The sequence below is a fragment of the Gordionus sp. m RMFG-2023 genome, chromosome 2 (assembly GCF_954871325.1).
Source record: "Gordionus sp. m RMFG-2023 chromosome 2, tfGorSpeb1-WG-v2, whole genome shotgun sequence".
Lineage (NCBI taxonomy): Eukaryota > Metazoa > Nematomorpha > Gordioida > Chordodea > Parachordodidae > Gordionus > Gordionus sp. m RMFG-2023.
In genome coordinates, this window is record NC_088776.1 from 2522075 (window position 1) to 2542945 (window position 20871).

General features: G+C 27.9%; 2 protein-coding genes and 3 non-coding genes across 5 annotated transcripts; all 5 read left to right on the forward strand.

Moving 5' to 3' along the window:
- Window positions 1–262: 262 nt before the first annotated feature.
- Trnan-guu (transfer RNA asparagine (anticodon GUU)) lies at window positions 263–336 on the forward strand. The gene has a single exon. It is a non-coding gene; the product is annotated as a tRNA-Asn (tRNA).
- A 667-nt stretch (window positions 337–1003) lies between these two features.
- On the forward strand, window positions 1004–1077 carry Trnan-guu (transfer RNA asparagine (anticodon GUU)). The gene has a single exon. It is a non-coding gene; the product is annotated as a tRNA-Asn (tRNA).
- Window positions 1078–1405: 328 nt separating this feature from the next.
- Window positions 1406–1479, forward strand: Trnan-guu (transfer RNA asparagine (anticodon GUU)). The gene has a single exon. It is a non-coding gene; the product is annotated as a tRNA-Asn (tRNA).
- A 10258-nt stretch (window positions 1480–11737) lies between these two features.
- LOC135923166 (uncharacterized) lies at window positions 11738–17211 on the forward strand. Its single transcript, XM_065457764.1, has 6 exons — window positions 11738–11755; window positions 12301–12384; window positions 12602–12754; window positions 12886–12969; window positions 13187–13336; window positions 15169–17211. The coding sequence occupies exons 1-6, from the start codon at window positions 11738–11740 to the stop codon at window positions 17209–17211; spliced, it is 2532 nt and encodes an 843-aa protein (XP_065313836.1).
- A 937-nt stretch (window positions 17212–18148) lies between these two features.
- On the forward strand, window positions 18149–19279 carry LOC135923169 (ATP-dependent DNA helicase PIF1-like). The gene has a single exon (XM_065457768.1). The coding sequence runs from the start codon at window positions 18149–18151 to the stop codon at window positions 19277–19279; it is 1131 nt and encodes a 376-aa protein (XP_065313840.1).
- Window positions 19280–20871: the final 1592 nt, after the last annotated feature.

Genomic DNA, 20871 nt, shown 5'->3' on the forward strand with positions numbered 1-20871 from the left:
AATTAATATTATTATATATAAATATCATTGATAATCTAAATTTTAAATATTATTTATTAAAATTTGAATAGTATTAATAAACCCATTTTAATATTATTAAATATAAATATTGATTATCCAAATTTTAAATAATGTCATTTAAAATAAAAATAAATTAACCTTTATCAATAATAATACAAGATTATTCATATAGTTGGTATAAAAATTTTGTTTTAATTTCCAACATTATTAAAAACTATAATATTTTTATGAAAAATAACATGTCTCTGTGGCGCAATCGGTCAGCGCGTTCGGCTGTTAACCGAAAGGTTGGTGGTTCAAGTCCACCCAGGGACGAATTTTTTTAGGAATAATTTTTTTTTAAATTTTATACAGTATTTTACCATTTGTAATAAATTTTAAACTTAAAAAATTGTGCCAAGTCCATCCAGATAATTTTTTTTTCCTTCTCAAAGGTTCAATTGTGCCCCAAAATCATTCTTTTATTTAAGAAGCACTTTCATATTGCCACCCATATTATCTTGCCTAATGTTACTTGCCTGCCACTAGTGTGGTAAATTAGTTGGTTTTACACAACCACGACCCTGGTTTTTGGTCGAAAAAATGAACCAATACCAAAGCAACCAAATTGGTCGACCCGAGCACAGACCACAGCACCGATCCGAGCACAGACCACAGCACCGATCCTAGCACAGACCAACGCTTTTTTATATTTGGGTGTAGATATGCCACTATGGTTGTATTTTAAAAATGTAAAAATTTTCATTTTATCCATTAATTTTTATATTTATTTATTTTTTTGAAAATTTTTTTTATTTTATATAATTTATTTTTTTTTCTTCATAAATTCATTTTTTAACCAATATAAAATTATATTGTTTTGTTAAGATCAAATTGTGAAATAAAAAAAAAATCATTCAAAAATCAAATCAAATAAACTTCGAAAGATGAATATTATTAAAAACAAATATCAAGTTAGTAATATTTTGCCCGCAAACTATAAGTCTCTGTGGCGCAATCGGTCAGCGCGTTCGGCTGTTAACCGAAAGGTTGGTGGTTCAAGTCCACCCAGGGACGAATTTTTTTTTTAAATTATAAAAATTATATTCACTATTTAAAAAAAAATTTTTTTTTTTATTAATGAACATTTATTAATAACAACTAGGCGTGGCGATGAAATGGCGTCATACAATCTGGAAATTATATTATAGATAGATATTATCTAATATTTTTCCCTTAGTATATTCGATATGAGATTATGTTAATTTACTAATGTATCCAATATAAAAGTATTTTTAAGTCGAAATAATTATTAAATAGTAAATCAAATAAATAACTCACAAAAAAGGAACGTAATATATAAAAGCAAACATTAAAACAATAATAGTTTACCCCGATGAAACATGTCTCTGTGGCGCAAACGGTCAGCGCGTTCGGCTGTTAACCGAAAGTTTGGTGGTTCAAGCCCACCCAGGGACGATTTTTTATATTAGATTATTTATATATATTCACATTTCTTGTTTTTTTTTAAAAAAAGAAATTTAAAAATACCATTTTACCATTCATAACGAATTCTGAACGAAAATTTGTGCAGGACCGTAATGACTTTTTCTTCTCTGTGATTTAATTGTGTCGAAAATTCCACTTCTTACTTTTTAAAATCACTTTTCAGATACTTTTTTTTACCCGTATTATCTTATATTTTCTCCTATACAATACACATCTTTTCTTTTAGAATACTAAAATGAGATTATGTATCAATATCAATTAGAGATCTGCAAAATTAAGCCCGACCCGTAACCGGGCCGGGCTCAGGCCTAATTCTATTTAAATTAATCGGGTTCGGGCCGGACCGGGCCTAATATTTTTAAAAAAATTCGGGCCGGGTCTGGTTAGACCTTGGAAATTTTTTTAAATATAGCGAAATTTATCAATTTTATATTGAATTTTTTATGTAAAATAAAAATTTTTGATTTAATTTATTGAAACTAAACGCTATATAACATATGTCTTTTATTTTAAGTAATTAAAAAAAATTAATTTCTATATTTAAATATTTATTTAAATGTATTTTTTTTTAAAAAAATAGGTTTTAAAGGCGGGAATTGAAGTTTTTGTTCTGTTCTTTTTGGAAAATATTTAAAATTCACCCACCAATTGTTTAAAAATTTTTTTTAAAACCCGCTTGATAACAGGAACTTAATCGAAACCGATTTGCTAAGAGGGGCCCGAACCTGCCCCAAGTTCATTATACACGTGGTTTTATGTGTTGTCCTTAAATTGGTCTCTGTTTGTTCTGTGGCTTCAAAATGCTAAACCAAACAATTTTATATTTTCTGAACCCGGGCTCGAGTTCACATCCCTGAAAAAAATGTTCTACTAAATCCCTAAAAATGAGAAGAGAAGAGAAGAGAAGAGAAGAGAAGAGAAGAGAAGAGAAGAGAAGAGAAGAGAAGAGAAGAGAAGAGAAGAGAAGAGAAGAGAAGAGAAGAGAAGAGAAGAGAAGAGAAGAGAAGAGAAGAGAAGAGAAGAGAAGAGAACTAATTTATTTCTCCTTAATTCTGGGCTTATTTTTTTATAAAATAATATAATTGTAAAAAAATATTTCTAAATATATTATTTTAAATATGGAATAAATTATATGTTCTTTATCGTCGTTAAATAACGCTGTCAAAAGTGCGCACAAATTTAAGCGTTTCAAAAACGCAAACAACACATTTTAAATGCGGTCGTTTAAATTGTAGAGCATTTTTTTTGCTTTAAGACGTTTAACATATTAAAAAATAAAAAATAACTGTTCAAATTTAAACTTAGCTGCGTTTACGTATTTTTTTTTTAAATACCTGCTTTGAAACGCTGCGTTTCTTTCTTTCTTTCTTTCTTTCTTTCTTTCTTTCTTTCTTTCTTTCTTTCTTTCTTTCTTTCTTTCTTTCTTTCTTTCTTTCTTTCTTTCTTTCTTTCTTTCTTTCTTTCTTTCTTTCTTTCTTTCTTTCTTTCTTTCTTTCTTTCTTTTTTTCTTTCTTTCTTTCTCAATTAAATTTTTAAATGAAACGCAGTTTTGATCATTAAATCCAAATATAGTAGTATTAAGGTTTCGCATACCCTTCTCGTTATTTTTTCTTTCTAACCCGTATTATGGAACTGCGACAATCATGTTCTATTCCTGGCGTGTCCTATTCCTGGAGGAATTAATTGGTTATTTTAACAAAACTTACAAGTATGGCTTCATCATTTTGTGTATACACACACACACCTACTTTGAATAAATTCTTTATTAGAAGGAATCATATATATATGTGTCGTATGGGGATTCGGAATCTCTTTTAGATCCTTTACAGAGGGCGATTTAAAAATTTTAAAAATTCGATTTAACCCAAAATGTATTTTTGCAAGTTTAGAGTATTTACACTATAAATTTCAGCCAATTTCAGCCATAGACATTTTAGTATTTTTTTTAATTTACATGAAAAATCCACATAAAAATTAATATAAATTAGAAGTAGTTCTAAGGGTCATAGCAAAATTGGCTGAAATTTATAGGGTAAATATTCTACACATGCTAGGATACATTTCCGGTTAAATAGAATTTTAAAATTTAAATCGCCTTCGGTAAAGGATTTAAGATCGAGAAATTCAGAATCCCCATACGACATATATATATATGCATATACGTCTAATTAAATAAACGGAATTATTGTAGCTAAATATCAGAGACCTGCAAGCCCGGCCCTAAACCCGGCCCGGGCCGGGCGGTTTTTTTTTAAACATATCCGGGCCGGGCCTAAGATTGTTAAACCCGGGCCGGACTTTATAAAAATTTTTACATTATGAGTTAATGGTTATAAGATTATATTATATTATAATATTGGGTGATGGTTAACACTACCTAACACCCACAGATCGATCTAATTATTAATTTCCTGCAAATTTATTCAAAGTATTAATATATTTTTTTATAATTCATATCTAAATTTTTACAACATATTTTACCAAAACAATCAAATAAAGGAATATCTTAAATAAGCCCCAATATTCAAGTATTATTAATATATTTTTTTATAATTCATATCTAAATTTTTAGAATATATTTTACCAAAACAATCAAATAAAGGAATATCACTTCTTGAAGTTTGTAATACCTTTCAAAGCGAAAAAGGAGAAATAAAGTTGATTTTACTTAATATAAAGCATTTTTTAATTGAAAAATTTGTTTTACACAAGTATCATTTTATTTCTCTTTTTCTCTGTCCCAAATTCAAGCAATTACTTATGTAGTCAGGGACAGATCGCAAGATGACGAAAAACTATATAAAAGATTATATTAAATTACAAGAGGCTCAGGAAGTAAATGAAATACCATCGACCAGTCAAATTACGACTTTTGTTAAACAAACTGAATCGTTTTATGACAAATGGGGCGATGGTAATTCTGGTAATATGTCAATACCCGATGATGAATATTATAATTACATAAATAAAAAAATAGATGAAACATCTAAGGTGGATAATTTGTTAGAGTGGTGGGCGGCTCATCAAAGCGAATTTCCAATTTTAGCAAAATTGGCAATTCTTGCTTCAAGTGCAAGCTGTGAGCGGAATTTTTCCACTACTGGGAGAATTCTTGAAGAAAGAAGAAGTAATCTTCAACCTGAAAAGGTAGATATGCTTCTCTTTCTTCATGATAATTTGTGAATTTTTAATATCTTTCTTGAGTATAGGGTTTCGTCAATCATGCTGGTTTTTTACTTTGCAAACTGTCAAATATTTATTGCATTTATTATATTTACCTTGAGTCATGAAAGTTTTTAATCCAACATTTTTCATTATGTTTTTTTACAATATTATATAATACAATTATCTTCTTTTGTTAAAAATTTATATTATAATAAAATGTGCAATTAGATTATATTTTCAAAAGACTATTTATTATACATGCATTTTTTTAAATAGCGATTTATTTTAATTTTATAAATTAAATAGTAAATTAAATACAATATATTATATTCTCAAAATATTTTCCATTTTTATAAATTAAATATTAGTTTTATTTTTTTTTAAATGCCATATAAAATATAGTATATGCTCAAAATATTATTACCATTTTTATGAATATTATTTTTAATTTTATAAATGCAATATAAAATAATAGTATACTCAAAATATCCATTTTTATAAAAAAAACAGTTTTATAATTTTTATAAATTCAATATAATATTCTTCAAAATATTAGCTTTTTACATGTATTTTATAAATAATAAGCGATAATACTCGCTGAAAAATATGGTAAAATACCTCATAGGTGAATTTTTGTATATACCAGGTCGAATATAATTTTAAAAATATCCGAGCCGGGCCTAAAATTTTTAAATCCGGGCCGGGTCGTAAAAATTTTTTTTTAAAATATCCGGGCCGGGCCGCCGGGCCGGGCTGGGCCGTGCAAATGGTACCTCTGCAGGTCTCTGATAAATATGTCAAAAATTCAAAAAATTGGGAAATAGTCTTGTTTAAAAAACCGTTATTCGGGTCGATTTTTAAAACCGGCCCGATTAAGATTCAAGCCAAAATAATACTGAGTAAAACCCGGTGATTTTGCTCGCAGATCGTGGAAAGGGTTGAGCTTCTTATTCGCCAAATCTTGAGACTTACACAATATTATTTTGGCTAAAATATTAATAGTCGGGCTTTTTAACAACATTACTACTAGGAAGTAGACCTGTGCGCCGATTTCGACGCTGCCTACTAAATTGTCGGCGGCGGCGCGATATTTATTTTAAAAAATTTTTAAATTTATAAATCAAAGTATATTAAATTTTTTTATAATTTATTTGGGCCCTCTTTTCTAACAAATTGGTAAGAAAGTTTGATTCATTTCTGAAATTATTTCCTGTCTCACTCCAATTTACATTATTTTCTCATTCTCAGAAAAAGACTATGGAATTGCATTTTTACTCAGATCAGAGTTACATAAACAACACATATTAGTAATATTCTATTGATTTTTACTGTAACAAATTAAAATATAAATTTGGAATGCATGCAAAATGTGGTGAAGTATGAAATATAATAAATCAGAATTCAGACTCGGCAAACATTATAATTGTCATGAATAAATAGTATTTTATCAAGATTCGTGGGACATGAAGAAGTCCTTTTTGCATTGAGTATTAATCCAGCAATGGAAAAAATTCTTTCGCTGGGTGTACTGGTTGCAGGTATACAGAGAACCTTTCTAGCTAAATTAACAAGACTAGGAAGTTCCCGTCGTTTTTCTTCCAAAGGGTTAATGTGCATCTCTTCTGGGATATTATGTTGGCTGAGCAAAATATGACATTCTTGTTCTAGATTATTAATGTTGTTATAATCGTTGCTTAAATGGGAATGTTTATGAGCTATTTTATCTAAATAAGAACTATGCTTGCCCATTATCTTCAACTTGAATCTCATTCTGTGCATTTCTATCATGCTCTAATAGTTTTAGATGTATATTTAAAAATTACAATGATGTCGTAAAAGTTCGTAATTTAAATATTATGAAACAAATTTTAAGATTTTGAAATCTGGGATCAAATAGAGTCGCTAAGGTCCAATGTTTAAAATATAATTTTATCAATAAAAATATAAAATAACTTGAAATTCAGTAATAGGAAACCTATGGTCAAGCTTTTTTTCATATTTTCTTTTAAGCAAGCAATCAGATTTATTACTTTGTAGGGTTTCTATTTCACTGCGAAATAATAACCCTAGTTTATTGTCGATCCCTTTTGGGAGGAAAGAAATTCCACCGACTCTCGGGGATTCAATACTACATAAATCTCATCAATCATATCCCATTCATTATTAAAGAGTTTTAAAGATTGTTTTCCTATTTTATTTAGAACATTATTTATAGGAATTTGGTTTACACTGCGAACACTTTCTAGCATAATTAATATGCTGTGCCAGCAGGTAGGGCAATTTAATTTTAAAGTTTTTGTATTGATTAGATTGGTTGGTGCAATGCCATTTATATTATCCGATTCATCAGACTTATCAATGGTCATCAAAGGATGGATCAGAATCATCAATATCCAAGATATGACCTGTCTCATAAATTGGCTGCAGACATTTAGGATGCTCTTCCTCAAGTTCACATTCCAAATCAGCTACTCGATATCCGAGGGCTCAAATTATTTCTCAAATATTTTTAATGAGAATATCAATAAAATGGATTATCTTTCCGAATCTTCCTCATCTTTTTTCCCCAATTTTAAGCGAGGCTCACAATAAATATAAACAGGCGTTATTGTGCTTTTCTTAATTTCATTCTTGAAAATAAGATTTCCAAAGTACCCTCAGACATAACTTGATTTATGATTAGTAGAGAGAGTTGTTATTTCATTGTATATAGGGTGGTTTAAAACGTGCAAGTCCATAAAAATAATTAATATGTATTGTTTGTGGAAATGAAATATGATGTAGGGAATGAATGTAAATGATATACACTAGTCTATTATATATAGCAATAGAATAAAATTCATATGTTAATTTTATTAATGTTAATATTCAAATTTATAATAATAATAATTTAATATATAATATAAATATAATCAAACAGCATTTTTAAAAATTAAACACGCCACGCCGCCGCCATAAAAATTGGCGGCGAACCGGCTCGCGCCGATGATCTCAATCGGCAGCTGTTTGGGCGTGAATAAAATCAGGTCTACTATGAAGTGATAATATCTATTATTTTAAGATATAATATTTTACAATTTTCTTCAAAATATAATATTTATTTTTAAAAAAAAAAATTAAAAAAAATAATTAACCAATCAGAAAATGTAAACAATCCATTTATTAATATTAAAAAAAATAGAATTTAAAAAAATTAACCAATTAAAAAATAATAACCAATCAACATGTGTTACCTCCTTTCCTGCTAACGGAAATACCGACCCCTGGAACTCCAAGAAATCAATAAGTTTAATAAATATAGATCCCTCCCCAATTCTTTTATATTCATTCCCCTAATTTTTAGCCTTGCTGGGAAACCGCGGTCTCCAATCCCTAAAGTTCTTACATCAATTGGGTAGAAGAATTGCACTAAAGACATGGGGTCAAAAACGAGTCCCTATCTCTTGAACAAAAATTCTAATTCGAAATCCTAAAGGGGAACTACAAGTGTTTCTTCGAAACTCTCCCTTTTCCCTCCTAGTTCAGCACGCACGGTGTTCTTCCTATTTTATAAAAATACAAAATAAAAATTACGGATTTACAAATTATAGTAATTTATAAAGGTGAATTTAATTTATTTACGTTTTTTGTTTTATATGTATGGCGCCACATCAATGACATATATAATACCTAGACTGACGATTCATTAATTAAAAGTGTGCATCAATGCAAATCAGCTGGAGCCGCCATCTTGGTTACACTAAACATTATTAAAATTTTAAACGAGAGCCTAATTTATTCCTATATCTGATGCACACTTTATTAAAGAATTACCGAATCATCGAGATAATAAGGGAAGCAAGTTATCAATTTAATAGTAGCTTTTAACATGAGAATAACTATCATATGGGTTACCAAAATGGAGGGTCCAGCTGATTTGCATTTCAACGACACTTAAAAATGCATTTTAATGAATGAATCGTCAGTCTGGGTATTATATATGTCATAGCACCACATATCATTTATTTTTACATTTTTTATTTTTTAGACTTAAAAATAAAATAATAATATATTTAAAAAAAAATAAAATTATATTTTAAAAATAAATGTGTAATTCTATTATAAGTTAATAATATAACGGTCAATTTGTTTCACTTATATTTTTTTTAGCTCACTTCAAAATTTGAATTTTAAGAATAGAATTTACTTACATAAAAATATTTAGACACAAGTTAAATGTGAGTAAAATTATATATTATGATTTAAGATTGAATAATATAAAATATCATCTATAGGGAGAACGAACATATATTGAAATGAAATAATGATTTTAAAACGCAAATAACTATAGTAATTTATTATAAAATTTTATTAAATTAATGACAATGAGTCACAAATCGAGATATTACTTTTCATGTATTAGAGTATCAGTGGCGTAGCCAGGATTTATCCAAGAAGGAGGTCACAAGCAAAATTTTTGGGCTTCACTCCATAGCTCATATTTGTCCAAACTTTGGTCTAATCAAACCTAGGGAAAGTCATGTTTTTTTAAATATGTAATATCTTTTTAATATTATCTCTTGTTAAAGTTAAGTGAACAATTGCAAGCAGTAATTCAAAAATCTATGTCAATATTACATACTTTATTAATGTCTATTAGAGCTTTCAGTAAAATAGCCAGTATAAATGGAAAAATATTAGAAATAAAATTCTGGACAGTTTTACGATTGCAAAGTTACTTAAACCATTTTTTCAAAGTTTAGGCTGTGTACTAATTGGTATTAATTTTGATAATTAATGCTGTTTAACCTAGGACACCCTATTTTGGTTTGTGTTAAGTCTTTGGTGTAGTGTTGTTAAATGGTTCGATCTGAGCCGATTTTTAAAAAAACTGCTGACTCAAGACTTTAGTCAGAAAAATACTGCGAAAGTCTTGAGATTTCTCTAATAGATGTCGAAACCTTTTTACCATCTAAGAGCAAAATCTTCCGTTATTAAAATATTAAGTTAGTCCTTTTTAAAAATCGGCACAAATCGAAGCCGTTTAACAACACTAGTTTGGTAGCATTGTTATTTTTCATACTTTTTTTTTGTTGTTTTTATATTTTTGTCTTACTTTTCGAAGCTTAAATGGAACCAGTACACAGATTTAGTGCTTAATCGTATATTGTTTTTAAAAGTTAAGTTACACGTTCAATTCAATTAGGATAAAAATATAATACATTTGTAAGATTCAGTAGCATCACTAGGAAGGGAGTGGGCGCAGGAGCTGGAGCCCCCTAAATAATTTGAATACTCCTTTGAACCTAAAATTATTTTTTAATGACTCCCTAATCAAATGGAAAATTTTTTTTGATAGCCAGTGAACGATTTTTGATATTATTTTTAAAATAATAACAAGACCATATAAATTTTTATTTAATGAATGCTATTTTTATTATTAGATTAATATAAATTACATTTTCACTATGTTAACAATTGCAATTCGTTGTTAAAAATGGAATATCAATATCACTCATAATTACAATAATTTTATATTATATGTGTATATTATTATTTTATAATTATAATAATAAAATTATTAGATTTTGAAATTAATATCAATCAAGCATTTACATTTGAAGATTTAAATTATTTTATAACTCAAATTAAATAAATATTTGTAAATAAAATAAATCTAATTTAATATTGCGATTTCTGTTAGCCAAGTTCAAATTTATTAATCAACTATATTAATTATTTTTAAATTTAATTTACTATATTTCTTCCGTATAAATTTTCTAATCCAACCCTGTATACAAGACTTTTTTGTTACTCTAAGTATATCCAATTAAAATATAAAATATTTTTTACTCATTTATTTTTTATTTATTAGATAATGAAGAAAGAGGAGATATTGATTTTGAGAAGAATGCTTTAAATAATGGAAGCAATGACAAAAAAAGAGAATGCAGTATTGGAGTCGAAATTTAATTAAAACATCTTTTACTTATCTATTTTATATTTATTAGTTAATGAAGAAAGAAAAGCTGTTGATATTCTTTAAATAATGGAAATGGAAACAAAATTGATATTAACAATATTTTAGACAAAAGAAGAAAGGCCAATGAAAGAGTTGGAGTTGAACAAAGTATATTTAATTAAGACATCTTTTGCTCATTTATTTTATATTTTATTAGATAATAAAAAGAGATATTGATTTTGAGATGAATACTTTAAATAATGGAAATATAAATATTGATAATATTTTAGACAAAAGAAGATGAGGCAATGTAAGAGTTGGAGCTGAACAAAGTATATTAAAAATTTTTCAATTTCAAACTGTTTTTTAGATAATAAAAGAAGAAATAATGAAAACAAAAAGGTTAAAAGAAAGAAAATAGTCAAAATAATTTATATATGAGATATTTTATTTGCAAAACAATAGAAGCTATATGTGAAGTCTTAAGGATGCTATGGCGCTAGAAATTTACTCGATTTCCATAAACCACATGATCCGGGAAGATTCTTAGATATCCATCACCGTGTTCGGGCTAATCACTACAAAAGGAAAATATATTACTTATAAAATTTTATTATCTATATATATAATCCTCAAAAAATGTCAATCAAATTTAGCCAATAGTTTTCTTTTAAATATTATTTGTCCAATCAAAATGATTATAGCAGTCACAGTCACAACTGTGACATTATATAGTCAATTATTTTACCTGATAATAGTCAATTATAATTTTGTTAATATATTATGTAATATTCAACATCTTTATTTATTAATTATTGGACGTTTGTCCTACTTAAATAGGGAGTGATTCTTAATAATATTTAATTAATATTAACAAATTCGGAAGTATTTAAGTTATGTTAAATTGTAGTTTTAATCTCCATGATATTTAGCGCCATCTATAATATTATATTTTATTTAAAATAGCATTATATTTCTAAGTTGAAATGTAAATATTTTGTCTTAATTGATGTCAAATATATTGTTCTTTCTATATATCTATAATTTATCTATCTATCTATCATAGCAATTTTAAGCCAATTTAGATCATATTAGCAAAATGGATTTAATCTCCTATAAATCATGGAAAGCATTTCAGAAGTATTTTGAGGCAATAGGCAGGAAGGAACATTAGTATGAAAAAAATGTTTACAGATAATCCTACAAGAGCTAAGGAATTCAAATCTATAATATATATATTCAATAAAAATCATCATAGCTTAAACATATCAAACACGCATTCATAAACCAAATCGAACCGCCATTTTCAAAAAAAGAATTTCAATACAAAAAACAATTACAAAACATATAATATATATATTCAATAAAAATCATCATAGCTTAAACATATCAAACTATTCATAAACCAAATCGAACCGCCATTTTCAAAAAAAGAATTTCAATACAAAAAACAATTACAAAACATATAATAATATAATAATTACAATAATTGATATTTTTTTTAACAGACACAACATCGAGCAAAACCTTCAATCATCAGTAAATAATTATATTTTTTAACAGACACCACATCGAGCAAAACCATATACTTTCAATTTACACATCTTAATCTTGAAGATACTGAAAATCAAGAACAAGTTGAACATTACTGTGGGATTAAGATCTATTTTATTATTTTTTTTTAGATTCCTACACAAGATACCATTCAACAAAACCAAACAATGGAACGTTTCATAAAATCTAAAGAAGGCATTATTGCTTCAACAAGAGTAAATTTTATATTTTTAAGATGTGATTCCGAAATATATATTTATTAGGTGAGGGGCTATTCTAATATTTTCCATTATTTTTTTAAAATATGTTAATGAAGTATATATTTAGTAATTTTATTTTATGTCCACAATGATAAATATTTTAAACTAAACTTATTTATATAAAATTGAGTAAATCTTATATTTTTAAATTTTAATAATAAATCAACATAAGGAGAAAGCTAGAAAGAGACAGGCACTTTGTCGTATCAAGAAAAGGAACGAACAAAGTCTTATTCCTACAACATCCAACTATCTTGAAGATACTGGAAATAAACAATTTGCTTCAACATCCAATCATCTTAAAGATACTGAAAATCAAGAACAAGTTGAACTAAAAATTAGATTGCAAATCTTATATTGCTGATAAGTTTCAGCAGATAGAGGAATTATTATAATTGCCTTCCAAAAATTAAAAATACTGTGGGCCATTAAAATCTATTTTATTATTTTTTTTAGATTCCTACACAAGATACCATTCAACAAAACCAAACAATGGAACGTTTCATAAAATCTAAAGAAGGCATTATTGCTTCAACAAGAGTAAATTTTATATTTTTAAGATGTGATTCCGAAATATATATTTATTAGGTGAGGGGCTATTCTAATATTTTCCATTATTTTTTATAAATATGTTTATGAAGTATATATTTAGTAATTTTATTTTATGTCCACAATAATAAATATTTTAAACTAAACTTATTTTTATAAAATTGAGTAATTCTTATATTTTTAAATTTTAATAATAAATCAACATAAGGAGAAAGCTAGAAAGAGACAGGCACTTTGTAGTATCAAGAAAAGGAATGAACAAAGTCTTATTCCTACAACATCCAATCTTGAAGATACTGGAAATAAACAATTTGCTTCAACATCCAATCATCTTGAAGATACTGAAAATCAAGAACAAGTTGAACATTACTGTGGGCCATTAAAATCTATTTTATTATTTTTTTTAGATTCCTACACAAGATACCTTTGGTGCAATATCTAAGTATAATTTTTTCAGTGATCCTATATCAATAAAAACAAATCAAGTTAAAAATTTTAATTTATGACAATAAATAAATTTATTTAAATTACATTCCACGGATCATATTGCCGAAATGTGCCATTCAACGGACTCTTAATCTACCAAAATCAATAAAAACAAACGAAGTTAAAAAATTTAATTTATGTTATCAAATAGATTTTTTTTAAATTAGATTCCACGATATATATTACCGAAATGTACCATTCAGCAGAATCTTAATCTACCAAAATCAATCAAAATAAACCAAGTTAAAAATTTTAATTTATCTTAAATTAATTTTTTTAAATTTAATTCCACGAATCATATTACCAAAATGTACCATTCATTCAACAGAATCTTAATCTACCCAAATCAATAAAAACAAACGAAGTTAAAAATTTTAATTTATGTTAAAAAATAAATTTATTTAAATTAGATTCCACGGATCATATTGCCGAAATGTGCCATTCAATAGAATCTTAATCTACCCAAATCAATAAAAACAAACAAAGTTAAAAATTTTAATTTATGTTAACAAATAAATTTATTTAAATTAGATTCTACGAATCATATTACCGAAATGTACCATTCAACAGAATCTTAATCTACCCAAATCAATAGAAACAAACGAAGTTAAAAATTTTAATTTATGTTAACAAATAAATTTTTTTAAATTAGACACTACCAAAATCTACTATTCACCAAAATCTTAATCTACCCAAATCAATAAAAACAAACCAAGTTAAAAATTTTAATTTATGTATAACAAATATTTTAATAAATATAAATTTCTGAATCACATCTCATAAGATAGATAAGAAAATTTTTGATTTATCCATCATCAGGGGTTATTCAAAATTTATTATTTATTTATGAAGTATATGGTTATTAATTTTAATATATGCCCACAATAAAAAATATATTTCATCAACTAATAAAAAAGAAAATTCTTATTTCACTATCATCTTGACGGGAAAAATATAAGATAAAATAAGTATGTGCTACATAATCGTAATTACCCATGGAATATTTTAGAAAAAATTATTATAAGCCTGGCATATGTTTACATCAGAGCCGGTGTATTGATTGTGAAATCAATACCCATTGTAACTTCAATACCGTATTGATATCATTATAGATTCAATACCGTAGTGATATATTGCTATTGTAGAATCAATACCGTATAGATTTTTAAGATGTTTGCATCGCTTCAAATATATTGGCGACCATTAAAATTATAAAATATTTATTTATTATATATTTTTTCATCGCTTTATAAATATTGGCGGCCATTTTCGATTTGTAAAAATTTTATTTAAAATAGATTTAATAGTTTTAAATATATTAAAATGATAAATATGATTTTCTATTCTTTTATATAATTTATCAGGGAATTTATTTATTTTACAATTCTTGATATCCTATATATTTTATATTTGTTTACTCATTATTTGTAATTTGTGAAGTGCTATATAATTGTTGATTCAAAGTTTTATAAATGATATTATGAATTCAAATAAATTAAATGGACTTTGTTGATTGAGTTTATAAAATTTTGTGATTCATATATAAATGTCGAATCAAAGATTTATAAAAATCAATAACGTATTGATTTTTGATGGTATTGATTTTACAATTACACCGGGTCTGCAGGTCTCTGAATAATCACAAAAATATTAAATTATATGTATAATTTTTAGCAGGCCTCAAATTTATTTTATTTATTTTAGATAAATATTTCTGCACAACAATCATTAGTACAAGAACATTATTGTGGATTACTCAACACTAAGTGCGATTATTGCGATTCTATAAATTTTTTATTGGAAAAACTCACAGATGGCAAATTTAAGAATTGTTGTCATAAGGGTAAAGTTAAGATACCATCAATCCGATATATTCCTTTTTTACAAGACCTTTTATCTAATCCTAACAATGAATTTCATTCAAACTTTATGAAATATATAAGATCTTATAATAGTTCACTTGCCTTCGCATCCATGGGAGCACAGATTTCTAATAGTTTAAACCCAGGCCCATATTGTTTTAGAGTTCATGGGCAAATTTATCACCGAACATCTCATTTATATCCTTCCACTGGGATGCCTCCTAAATTTGCACAACTATATGTCCTTGAGACCACCCAGGCTGTTAATGGCAGGTTACACATGAAAGAAAATTCTGGTTGCAATGAGGATCTCTTGAAAAGATTAAATATTTTAATAAGACAGAATAACCCATTTTCTATTAGTTTTAAAATCTTGGGAGAAATTGATAAAGGAGAAAAAAATAGGGCTATTCAAGAAAATCGTCCAGTTCAAAAAATCAATATGATTTTTCGTGCAGATCGCTCAAGTGACAAGCGAAGATATAACATTCCTAATATAGATGAAGTAGCTATGATTTTTACAAATGATGATGGTGAACCCCCATTTAAACGGGATATCAAGGTCTATCCTCGAGTTGATGGTAGTGATCTGATAAATATAAATATATTAAGCCCTAATCTTGATCCAATGGTATATCCTCTATTATTTCCTTTTGGTGACCCTGGTTGGAAACCAGATTTAAAGGGTGAAGATACAAGGCGTACATGGGCAAATATCTCACTACTACAGTTTAGATTAGCAATTCGTGAAAATGAATTCAACCCAATCCTTTTTGCTGGGAAATTATCACAACAATATATTGTTGATTCCTATTTACAGGTCGAGGCGAATAATTTAAATTTTATTAGACAAAATCAGCCAAAATTACGAGTAGATGAATATTCTGGATTAATGGACTACTTGGAAACAAAGTCAAACAATATAATTCCCTGCAAAGCAGTAATATTACCATCATCTTTTCAAGGTTCTCAAAGAAATATGCGAGAACGCTATCACGATGCAATGGCCATTGTGCTCAAATTTGGCAAATCTGATTTGTTTATTACTTTTACATGCAATCCTAATTGGCGTGAAATTAAGGAAAATCTATTTCCCGGGCAAAGTCCTACAGATAGACCAGATTTAATAGCCCGTGTTTTTAAATTGAAATTAAATGAATTATTGTTCGATATAAATAAAAAAAATTTATTTGGTAAATCTATGGCTTTTATATATACAATCGAGTTCCAAAAAAGAGGTTTGCCTCATGCCCATATACTTATTATTTTAAACGATGATAGCAAAATTGAAACATCTCAAGCTATAGATAAATTTGTTTGTGCCGAAATGCCAGATAAAATTCTCGATCCTAAACTTTTTCAGATTGTTACCCATTTTATGATACATGGTCTTTGCGGGATATTTAACCCCAAATCGCCTTGCATGGAAAATGGCATATGTACCAAAAAATTTCCGAAGGATTTTCAAATGGAAACAAGACCAAATATTGATGGGTATCCATATTATAAAAGGCGAGATAATGCTATTACAATTCTTTCCGGTAAACCTACGGATAATCGTTATGTTACTCCATATAATCGATATCTAATGTTAAAATTCAATGCTCATATTAACGTGGAAATTTGTACATCTATTAAATCGGTAAAATATATCTTTAAGTATATTTATAAGGGCTATGACTGTACTAATGTTGACATTAATGTTGCTTCAAATATAAATATTCATGACGAAATTAAATCACATTTAAATGCGCGATATGTGAGTGCATGTGAATCAATGTGGAGATTATTAGAAAATAATATGCATGACCGCTCGCACGCTGTTATTCGCTTAGGAATTCATTTACCTTTACAACAGCCAGTATATTTCACTGCTGGACATTAAAGAGATGCTTTATTGAGATCAGAAAATAAACATACTACTTTAACGGCATGGTTTGAGTTAAATAAGACAGATCTAAATGCTAGACAATATCTTTATGGGGAAATACCTTATCATTATGTGTTTACAAATTACCATTGGAAATTAAGAAAAAAACGATTACATGTAATTTCGAGAATGTATTCCGTTCATCCTAATTCTGGTGAACGATTCTTCCTTCGATTATTATTACTTCATGTTTGCGGGGCTACAAGTTTTGATTATTTAAAAACTATTAATGGAATTTTAATGAGTACTTTTAAAGAGGCAGCTATTAAAAGAAATTTGTAATCAGATGAAAAAGAGTGGGAATCATGCTTAGAAGAGGGATCAATATATCAAATGCCGTCACAACTTCGGAGTACTTTTGCCTTTATCTGCATTTTTTGTTAGCCTGAAAATCCTGCATATCTATGGAATAGGTTCAGATTTATGATGATTGAAGATTATTTGCGTCAATATTCAGAAGTAATTGCAATAAACATGGCTTTAATGGACATTAAAAACGTTTTTTTCTTGATCATGGTTTATGCTGTCAAAGTTTTGATCTTCCTTCACCTACAAAAATCCCCCCAAAACAACATTATGATGCCCATGTTGAAGCTGCCGATTCAATCGAGCGTATATCTAAATTAAACCGATTACAAAAATATGCTTTTGATTTAATTATACAAGCGATTGAATTAGAAAATATTCCAGAAAGATATTTCTTCGTGGATGGCCCTAGAGGTTCAGGTAAAACGTATCTTTACAATACCTTAATGTGTTATATAAGAGCAAAAAATCAAATTGTATTGCCTTTTGCAACCACCGGCATATCCTCTATTCTTTTAAAGGGGGAAGAACCATCCATAGCGGATTTAAATTACCTGTGCCTATCTTTGAAACTTCTACATCCCATATGAATTTACATAGTTCGCTAGTTCTAGATATTAAAAATAGCAAATTGATTATTATTGATGAGGCCACAATGATGACTAAACACGCTTTGCGATGCATTGACCGATTACTTAAAGACATTATGAAAAATTCCCACCCATTTGGCGGAAAAGTAATTTTATTAGGTGGTGATTTTAGACAGACTTTACCAGTAGTGCCTAAAGGCTCCAAAGTCGATATTATAGAGTCCTGTATAAAAAGTTCATATTTATGGAGTCATTTTAAAATAATACATTTGATTGATAATATGCGTATTTCATCAGATCAAGTTGATTACAATGCTTGGTTACTTAAAATTGGAGATGGGCTATCACGCAGCAATTCTGATCTTCCTACAAATAGTGTTGAAATCCCACCTTATTTGCTTGAAAATGATTCATTAATAAAATGTGTGTATGGTAATTCTATAGAAATTGCTGATATAGATAGTCTTTCTACTAAAATAATATTAACCACCAAAAATAAAATTGCACTTACCCTCAACAACGATATCATTAATATAATTTCAGGCCCTATCAAACATTATTATAGTGCAGATTCCATTGAAAGCGATAATAAGGATGATATAATGAATTTTCCAATAGAAATTTTGCATTCACAAACTCCATCCGGTATGCCACCTCACAAGCTAACACTTAAGGTTGGTACAATTGTTATGCTATTACGCAACTTGAGCCCAAAGAAAGGACTTTGTAATGGTACCCGTTTAATCATACGACATTTACATATTAATTTTATCGACGCTGAGGTATTGACAGGCACTAATAAGGGTTATCGAGTTTTTCTCCCACGAATAGATCTAGCTCCAAGTGACTCTCAGTTACCATTTACTTTAAAAAGACGACAGTTTCCTATAATTCCCGCTTTTGTGATTTCAATAAATAAAAGTCAAGGACAAACTTTTGATCATGTAGGCTTATTCCTCCCTGAGCCCGTCTTTGCCCATGGACAACTATATGTGGCTCTTACTAGATGTAAATCTCAAAATAATATGAAAATTATGATTTTGCCATCAGAATTACAAGGAAAAATTTTAAAAAATGATAAAACTTTCACACAAAATATCGTATATAATGAAATCTTAAATTCATAATTTGTAAGAAATTTAAAAAAGTCACCAACTTTGTTATTCACCATCAAATCACCAACTTTACATCATCTTCAAAAACTAAACCACCTCGAGCAAAGAAAAGAGAACTTCTTCACCATCGCTAAACCATCTTTCTCACCAAAAACAATATATTCTATTTTATAATTTCAATTTACACGTTTTATTTCAGGTTATTTACAGCAAACTACGAGCAAGAAAATTACAACATCATCTTAAAAAACGAAACCAACTTGAGCAAAGAAAAGAGAACTTCTTCACCATCGCTAAACCATCTTCCTCACCAACAATAGTATATTCTATTTAATTTCAATTTACACGTTTTATTTCAGGTTATTTATTTCAGGCTATCTACGGCAAACATACGAGCAAGGAAATCACAACATCATCTTCAAAAACGAAACCACCTGAGCAAAGAAAAGAGATTGAAATCTCCTTTTTTAGGTTAAATTTTCTATATTATAAAATTTATTATATTATATTTTTTATATGGCTACAAATGCATATGTGTTGTAACCCGATAATCATCAACTCTTGAAGTATAAATATTTATTATATTTTCTTATAATTCATATCTTTGTCTCTTTTTTTCTATTTCTTCCTTCTTATTTTCATTCTTTTTTTCATTTCTTTGCTCCCCTAAAATCCATCTCCTACCTTCACGCGGTGGGGAGTGAACAGTAATTCTGACTAACAGGAGCTCTGGTAAATAATGTTAGTATTTAGGGTGCTAATAAGAGATATTGTTTCATTTTTGTAATTTAAAATATAAATTTCGAAATCACATCTCATAAAAAGGAAAATGTCTGATTCATCCATCATCAAATAAAGGTAAAATATATTATTCATCAATCATTGAATAAAAAAGACAATTCCTCTCTCTTAGTCTTAATGGGTTGGAATTGGCCTGAAGGAGGAGGGGGAGGGGTAAAAAGAATTATCGTAAAAGAACGAATAAAATTCTCATCCCCGTCATTTTTGACGGGTTTTCAACTAGTATTATATAATCGCAAATATTTATTGCTGTAATAAATAGATAAATATTTTATACCAAAAATTATTATCTTTAGCTTACCAAATGTCTTTTATTGTTTAACTTATTATTTATTTGCTAGTATTATATGCGTGCATAATAAATAAAAAAATAGGAAATAACCAAAAATACGGCCCAAGACCCGCAAAAAGGGGGTACGGGGGCATAATTTTCAGTAGTCCCATGAGTAAAGGTAGGTGACGCTCCTGGTTGCATGTAATAACAAAATAAAATGTATCGAGGGAAAGAGATATTGATATTATTAATTGTAATCAGTAATGCTATTATTACGGAAAATAATTAAAGATTACATAGGGGAAGAGGATGTTGCAAACGATATTTATAATTGTAGTAATGCTAATTCCTTATTATAGAATACAATTACCATTACATTATTTGGAAAGGGGAAGGGGTATTAATATTTAAAATTGTATTTAGTAACGCTGATTCCTTATTATGGAAAACAATTAAACAACCAGGGGCTTTACTAGCCTTTAGAATCTCAGGGGACTCGAAAATTCTTTTTTGAAATTATTTTCAAAAA

What these genes read in the sequence shown, in the direction of transcription:
- LOC135923166 (XM_065457764.1), top strand. An exon ending in GCATTATTGCTTCAACAAGA is followed by an intron (nt 12,385 to 12,601) that starts GTAAATTTTATA and finishes AATCAACATAAG; the next exon opens with GAGAAAGCTAGAAAGAGACA. An exon ending in GCATTATTGCTTCAACAAGA is followed by an intron (nt 12,970 to 13,186) that starts GTAAATTTTATA and finishes AATCAACATAAG; the next exon opens with GAGAAAGCTAGAAAGAGACA.
- LOC135923169 (XM_065457768.1), top strand. Translation starts at nt 18,149, where the DNA reads ATGAATTTACATAGTTCGCTAGTTCTAGATATTAAAAATAGCAAATTG.